This window comes from Pantherophis guttatus, chromosome 1, assembly GCF_059756535.1.
Source record: "Pantherophis guttatus breed Tessera chromosome 1, ASM5975653v1, whole genome shotgun sequence".
Taxonomy (NCBI): domain Eukaryota; kingdom Metazoa; phylum Chordata; class Lepidosauria; order Squamata; family Colubridae; genus Pantherophis; species Pantherophis guttatus.
In genome coordinates this window covers 104,499,280-104,507,477 of record NC_142063.1, presented here as the reverse complement: position 1 = coordinate 104,507,477, position 8,198 = coordinate 104,499,280, and the positions used below count along the sequence as shown (strand labels likewise).

Below are 8,198 nucleotides of genomic sequence, written 5' to 3'. Positions count from 1 at the left end.
TACCACTTAATGCTTTTTCTCACAGAATCCCAGCATTCTCTGGAGGAAAGCACTTCTTATTGGCTTCCTTAGGTTCAAGACACCAAGTGGTTTAGCAATAAAGGAACTGAATGAAGCGCACGTGCCCAGTGAGGTCTGGCAACCAAGACCAAGCAACGCAGATGCAGAAATCTGCAAGATAAAGATCCATGTGACCATTTACCACCACCACCCCATCCATTGCAATGCATTTGGCTCTTTGCTCAATACGCCAGTAAAATGAATAGAGTACTTTCATTGCTATTAAAGCAGTTCAGATTCCAGCACTGTCAGAAGTAACCAGTGCCAAGTTATCAATATTGTTTGAGCTGAAGTACATAAAATAAACTTTTGGACCGTAATACCTGCCTGGAATGTTAAACTGTTCTCTTGTACCTCATTACAGGATGGGGAAAAGGCTGAAAAAGACAATAAATGCAGCCAGGTTTAAAAATCTCTGAAATACAGTATATATCCTTTATATTTGACAAAAATAATTATCTTTTTTTTTAAAACTCTTGTAATTGCACCCAAATCAATAGACCAGGCTAAAATTACAATTCCCCCCCCCCTATGTTTTGGGTACTAATACAGAAGACAATTTTAATTGTTTAGAGAACTATGTATATAGAATTAACCAAGGAATATGGGTGCTTAGGTGGCTTTAGGACGAACGGTCTGTAATTCGTCGAGATTGAAGGTGATTCCACTGGACCAAGATGAATAACAAAATTATGACTTGGACACCAAAGAGTTGACTTTTTTGTTGGGTTTTTTTTTTTTTTTTTGGTCTTCATTCCCAGCCAAAAGGGTGTCCCTAGTTCAGCTTACCTTCTCCAGACAGAGTGGAGTCAATGCCAACCACAAAAAGACAAAAATGCAATGGGGGAGGCCAACAGCTTGGCTTTCTACTTGGTAAGCACTTGGGTGTATGTTTGAAAAGATGAACAATTATCACAGGAATGTGTGTGTGTGTGCTAAAAACCAATACATAGACCACCTGAGATGGGGGCTTTGTTGGAAGAATTACAACATGAAGATACTCAGGAATGTCCATCTTGACTTTTAGAACTTGCCATCTTTTTAGAAGCTCTTCAATTCCCAATCCACCAAAAAAAAAAAAAAAAAAGCAAGTGACATTACAATTTACACTTTTTCTTTCAGTGTACACAAATCACTCTGAATGCTCAGAGTAATGAACCTGTGTTTCTTCTTGTTATTCTATAACCTTGTTATTCTTCTTGTTATACCATTCCATTTTATCACGAACACATGGATAACTGATGCTACTATACATTTGTTTTGAGTTTCTTCCCTTGTTCCCCAACCGATTTTTGATTGCCAAATACATTTTAGAAAGCAAAAGGTGTCCTATCCTGCGCCTTTTTTTTTTTTTGACCTTTAAAACTACTATGAGATTGAAATATTTATTATTTTGGCCAACAGGATTACATTAGCAATATGAATGACAAGCATGCTTAGAAAGGTATTTAGTGGCTTTGAGAATGTTATTAAACTGCAGCTGCCCCACATATTCTTATGTGATCATCATCAGACCAATTTTAAAACTTTGCTTTCCTAACATCAATAACATGCTCATCCCTGTGGTATTTGTGTGCTTGGAATTTGCTAGGAATGTAACTAAAACTGCCTGACAGCTGTTGGTATTGTCTTTGTCTAATCGCTTTAAGCATGCAGATTGGCCAGATGTATCTGAGTAATTGTCATTGGAAATGTTACCTTAAGGTTTGAAAGTTATACATAAAGGCAAGTTCTCCTTCATGTAAAAAAGCAAATGGTTAATCCATCTAGTTTCCTATTACTATTAGTTTCCAGGACAGTGAGGGATAGTGGCACCTTTGGGATTTGAGTGTGTGTTGTTGGACACTTAAAATAATAGTTTATTGAAACCTGGAGGACATTTCATTATGCAGATGAAACTTTTCTTTGCTATTACTTTAAAGAAATACCAGCTTTGCTATTACTTTAAAAGAATTACCAAGTATAACTTCCCATAAAAGATCCCTTTGCCTGTTCTTGAAAATTGAGGATCAAAAATATCTGGCGATCCAGGTACTTCTGGTGTGATGCAGTAGTGGGTTGCTACCGGTTGCCCCGGATTGGGCAAACCCGTAGCGGCGGTGGCAGGAGGCTCCGCCCACCCTCCCAGACATCTCTGCACATGCGCAAAAGCTTCTGCATGCATGTGCGAGCGCGCACACATCCACAAGTGAACTGGTAGCAACGGGATTTGAAACCCACTACTGGTGTGATGATTTTTTTTTTTCATTTCCCATAAAAGTGCAGATCAAATCTACTAAATGAAATGAATAAAATAAAATATTGCAGACAGGAATGTACTCCATATCTATGTTGTAGGTCGACAAGCAGTCTCTCAGTTGGGCAATCACTGCATTCTTCTGAATTTTAAAATTCACAATGAAAGAAAGATATGAAGCCATAAATAATAATAAAAATATCAGATGTGAAGAGAGCATGCAACATAGAGAAAACACCGCAAAAACTGTTTAAATAGATTCATGGGGGTTTTTTTATTGAATGACTTAAAAGGTGCAGTAGCAAAGTGCTTTTTTTCTCCATTCCTGCATGGACCAGTTTCTTTTCTTCTAGTTACAATAGTTCTCTAGTTCATAGAGAGAGCAGGTATTTTCACAGCATTGCTCCACAATTCCTCTCTTCATTTTCTGAATTTCTTGGAGTGGTACTTCCACCTCATTCGATAAAGGACCATTCACTACCAAATAAGAGAAGACCAACATTAGATGGATGTTCAAAGTGTATTCAATAGAAGGTATATTCATTTGGACTTTCTGTTTCAGTTTGGCATCCCCAAAGATATTATAATACCTCTGCCTTTCCCACCACATTTGCTTTTGGGGCTGAGTTTAGGTTGAATACTATTGATTATTTTTGACAGTTTCATCCTTCTTCCCGATGAACAAAAGTTAATGTTACAGGGACTTGCCTATTCTGCTACGTGATACCTGTTTCGTGATTTATTTATTTTTTTAATATACCTGCCTTGTCCTTGCTATGGCTATCAAATTGTCCTGGCACTAGATTATTGTACTCTGAGTCAGTTAACTGAAACTGAGCTGGATGTTTTAGACCCTGGTTACACATTGCACACTTTCAACTGAGATTAAATGAGCAACAGTAAAGCAAAGCTAAATACTAACAAGGTGGAAAGGCTATGGATTAGTATTTCAGAGATCGGGAATGAGTGCATCTCCAGGGCTGGATGGGACTGTATTTCCTTTTGAAGGAAGAGGTGCTTCATATGTTGATAAACTCCCAGATTCATCACTATCCCAGCTTGCTACCTCCAAACAAATACAAATATAGTATGATGGTTTGGTTCCTAGGGTCCTCAATAATTGAAGTGTTTCTCATCCTACATACTACATGACAGTCTGCTTTCCTTTTAGCCAAATGTAGCATGCTCTGCAAAACCTTGCCTACAAGTAATGAGTCAAGATGGTTTGCATAAAAATCAAGTGGAAAAGAAGGAACTAGGATTCTTCTCTGTGTATTTGAAATGAGAAATATGATGCATATTTTTCCCCCAGCAGGATGCATTGGTTTTGGCAGCTCTTGGCAAACTCCTTGTGGAACTTTTGATTCAGAGATGCTTCTTGGTCTGTCTACTGACTTTTAGGAAAACACTTAAATTACATTATTATTGCCATAGTAGCACTATTATTTCCAGGCTACTGAAAATAACAGGAGTATTGCTGTCAAATTGGCACTGATTTAAATTGACCATGAACAAGGAGGCTGCCTCACTGACAAAGGGAAAACGCCACTTTGGCATTTAGGAGATGTATGCATCTTGGATATCAGTCTATTCCATTCTCCATTTAACAATGGAATGATCAAGAATCAATCAGGGTAAAACAGAGGGAACAACATTTCCTAATTTCAGAACCCATTGTAAAAGCATTGGTCTGCAATGTCCACAATCGCCAACCATGCCTATGGGAGTTGTATCCCAAGACATCTGGAAGGGGAAAGGCTGAGAGAAAGGAAGGAGCCAAATGCTGTTGTTTTTTTTTAAACTCGTTGAAAAACTAATTTGGGAAGTTTACATTCATAGCCTCCTCTCCTGAATTATTTTGCTGGGTTATTTAAATTGTCTATGAACAGCGTTTGCCAATATTCTTCAGATTCAGGGTGTGTATTTATCTATTTACCATATTTTATACTTGCACCAGTGGTGGGTTTCAAAAATTTTTACTACCGGTTCCGTGGGTGTGACTTGGTGGGCGTGGCATGGCTTGGTGGGCGTGGCAGGGGAAGAATACTGTAAAATCTCCATTCCCTCCCCACTCCAGGGGAAGGTTACTGCAAAATCCCCATTTCCTCCCGATCAGCTGGGACTCAGGAGGCAGAGACTAGATGGGGATGGGGCCAGTCAGAATTTTTACTACCAGTTCTCCAGAACTGGTCAGAACCTGCTGAAACCCACCTCTGGCTTGCAACAATCAAGACTCAGAAAGGATCACAAGAAAAAAGACATTAAAATAACCCAATTAAAATAGGCAGCAATAATTATGAACCAGATGGTTGCCAACAGCCACCCTATAAGTCAATATCTCATTAAATTGTTTCCAGGGCTTCCTGGAAGGTAGGGAGGGTTGGAGCAGAGCTTCTCTGGAGACAGCTTGTTTCATAGTCTGGGGGCAACTACAAAGAAGGCCCTCGAGTGTTCTGACTGGATGTGGCAAATCATGTTTTCAAAAACAATCCTTGATATATAAACACCATTATCTGTTTCATGCTAGTTTAAGACTATCTACCTACCAGGTGGTGAGTTATAAAGCAAATTCAACAGGTTAGGTTACAGATGGGGCATTTTAGGAAATTAGGGGGAAAAAACCTTACCTAGTGGTTGTTCTATGTTCCTTCGTGTCCTGGGGGAATAGTAGAAGCCCCGCTCTCCACATATAAGGAAAAGGGCTTCCACCAGATGAGAGCCACACAGACGTTGATTGGGAGCAGCTTGGTTAACTGTAGGAGCTGAAACAGCCAGCAGCAGCAGGAGAGGTAGGGAACGGATCCAAAGAGCCATGGTGATGCAGATGAAACTTGGAAAGGAAAACAACAAAAAATAGGTTTAGAAAAAAAGAAGGATAACAGGTACTAAGATTACCCTGATTCCATATTTTACCATGCTGCAGCTGCCTCTGGACAATTGCCCAGCTACTTCATGTTACAGGATAGACTGGTACATAGGGAACAACATCCTAGTAATTGCCACGGGAATTAAGGGGAATTTCTTTCCCTTCCCCCCCACCTCCACTTTCCTTCCCATTCACAGCCTAATATACTTGCCCTCTTGCATGTTGCTTGAATGGTGTTGGGTTTTCTCTACTGAAGAGTAACTTGCTATGTTCTCCCTGTATGATGCGGCCAAGCTTTAGTGGTAAAATGCTATTTGCTATGACATTTATTTCATAGCTTAAATTCCATGACATGATCTTAAAGAAGTACATGAAATATTTTACAAACTTAGATTAAGATACGGAAAAACAGCCTGTGGTGGAATCTTGGGAGAATTCCAAGATAAGAGATATTTGATAGTAAAGGAATTAATTCCTCAGGGAGTTAATGAGCTGAATATATTTCAGTAGTGACTGGGTAGTCCTCCATCATGGACTGAGCAGGGCAGGATGTAGCCCCTTCCAACTACTTATTTTATGAAGATAAAGCATGGGTGAGAGAGATTTTTCTAGTGGTTAAGGAGCTGGCCTAGACCGTTCCTTAAATTGCACTTTCTTGGTTTATTTTCCTTGAAAACAATTCACTTCACCATCAGTTCAGTTCTTCAGAACTGAAAAAGCCTCTTAGCTGAGAAGTGAAACATTTTCAAGGAAGGAAAAAAAAACACAAGAAAGTCCAGTAGCCTTTTAAAAAGCACCTTCGGGACAACCATGACCTGAATGATTGAGAATCTATATCAGGGGTCCCCAAACTTGGCAGCTTTAAGACTTGTGGACTTCAACTCCCAGAATTCTCCAGCCAGCATAGCTGGGTGTTGAAGTCCACAAGTCTTAAAGTTGCCAAGTTTGAAGACCTCTGATCTGCTCTATATAGACAGGAGTCTTTGTCCTTCCTTAGGCATGAAAGCTGGCTAGGTGACCTTGGGCCAGTCACACACTCTCAGTCCTATCTACCTCACAGGGCTCTTGTTGTGGGGAAAAGTGAGAAGGAAGTGTTGACTTTCAGATAACGCAGGGGCTTTTTGCTAGGCATCATAAAGTTGTTGCTTTTTTAAAAAGAGAAATGGGTTAGGAAAATACTGAGTGCACTTAACTCATTTATTTGTTTGTCAAATTTAGATACCGTCCATCTAATCCCAGAGTGACTCTGAGCAGTGTTCAGTTAAAAGCATATATTCAGTTAAAATATATTCAGTTAAAAGCATATATTAAAAAAGTGCAGTACATCAGTAAAAGGAGCCAGGTAGAAACAAAAACAAGTTAAAAACCAAAAAGATTTATGGTTGCCAAATCTGGGCTGCAAAAATCTGGCCAGCCAGAAGATGGCACAGAAGAGTTTAAGAGTTTTCTATCTCTTTTTTGCAGTCTAGATGTGGTAGCCCTAATCCAAATTTCTTCCCAAAGGCTGCGATGAAATAGGAAAGTTAGTACGGTAGAGAGAAATAACAGCAAACTTTTTAAAACCACAGCAATGTGATGACAGGTATAAGAATATGGGCACAATATTGAGGATGAGGTATGCAGAATCCTAGACCTTATTCCACCTAAGACTACAAATTGCTCCAAGTTCTTAGTGGATAAATAACTGGTCATCTACCAGCACATTATACAGCATATCACTCATATCACATACAGCAAATTAAGTAAACTGTCCCACACCAGAAAGAATACTCTGAAAACACTTCAACATTGCCAATATTTTCACAGAAAGAGAGAGAGAAAAAAAAATGAAAACCCTGGAAAATGGCTTACCTGTCAGGTCTCAACCCTAGTGAGGTTCTGTTGCGAAGAACACCACCTGGCTGATTATTAATACTGTGGAAAAAACAAGCCATTGAAGTAGCACCCCACCCAGTACTTCTCACCAAAGCCCCTTGTTAATCCTTTTGAATAAAACAAAACATTTTTAACAAAGGAGAGCTGATAAGAGTGGCTTATCTCTTTAAGTCTGTTGAAAGGCAGGAGTGATAGCATTTGCTCACTTATGGTGAGGGAGGAAGTGAGAGAGCTAAAGAGATAGGAAGTGGGAGGTGGGACAAGGCATGAATTCTCCACACCATTCCAATACTCTAAAATATAAATTGGAAAACTTTAACTCATGTACATCCAATCCAAGCAACCCTCAGATAGATAGTTCAGGAGCAGTGCCAAAGCCCATGTAGAGATGCTCAGAGATCCAACAGCAGGACACAATCATAACAGGGTCACATTGGCTACTTTTAATAAAAGCTGAGGTGGAAAAGGGAATTTGATTCAAACTAAAATTTAACATTCAGAATTAAGGCTGCTCCTCTATGCTTTTTAAGGACTACACCCCACCCTCCATTGCTGAGTCTACGACCCCAATAAAGATTTGATCTGAAGGCTGAAAGAGAGTGGGGAGTGGAAGGCAAGAAAGAAACACTTCCAATTATAAATGTTCTAATTTTGTTACAAACAAAGCACCAATACATAGATGAATGGCAAAGGAGAGATTTAAACCAAGGACTTGGATTATGGATTGGTTGAGAGACGAAGAAGTGAGGTATATACAGAAACCACAGTTCATTTTGCTGGAGTTCTGTAAGAGTTCCTGCTCAGATGATGCAGAATTAACAGCCGGTGCAAAGTAAATCAATCTATAAAACTCATTCTTTCTTCAGTGTGCTATGATCAGTTGTATAAGCCCTGTCATTAAAAGATACACTCATCACTCCTTCAATTTATTTCCCTTCTTCCACTCCCTATCCTAGCATCATTGGAAAGTACCTATTTTTTTCCAGATCCCATGAACTCTGAATATGCTCCCCAACTACAAAAATTCTTAGCTCAGTTCCATGCAGAAAGCCACAGAATCTCTCTGAATTCCATGGAATCATGGAAATATGTTGCACACCTATTTGAATGCCAAACTTTTGAAGGCAAAACAAAGCAGACTTACCAAACCAAGGTGATAGT

The 8,198-nt window shown here is 39.3% G+C and overlaps 1 protein-coding gene across 1 annotated transcript; it reads right to left on the bottom strand.

Annotated features, from left to right (window-relative positions):
- Positions 1–2,551: 2,551 nt before the first annotated feature.
- On the bottom strand, positions 2,552–5,122 carry INS (insulin). The gene is made up of 2 exons (XM_034418612.2): positions 4,924–5,122; positions 2,552–2,773 (listed from the first exon to the last, which is right to left on the bottom strand). Exons 1-2 carry the CDS (start codon positions 5,108–5,110, stop codon positions 2,646–2,648), a joined length of 315 nt encoding a protein of 104 aa, XP_034274503.2. The 5' UTR covers positions 5,111–5,122; the 3' UTR covers positions 2,552–2,645.
- Positions 5,123–8,198: the final 3,076 nt, after the last annotated feature.

Bases quoted from the DNA above. Each gene is read 5' to 3' on its own strand.
- INS (XM_034418612.2), bottom strand. From the start codon at position 5,110: ATGGCTCTTTGGATCCGTTCCCTACCTCTCCTGCTGCTGCTGGCTGTT. The intron at 2,774-4,923 runs GTAAGGTTTTTT...CTTATTTGGTAG, and splicing joins GAACATAGAACAACCACTAG to TGAATGGTCCTTTATCGAAT.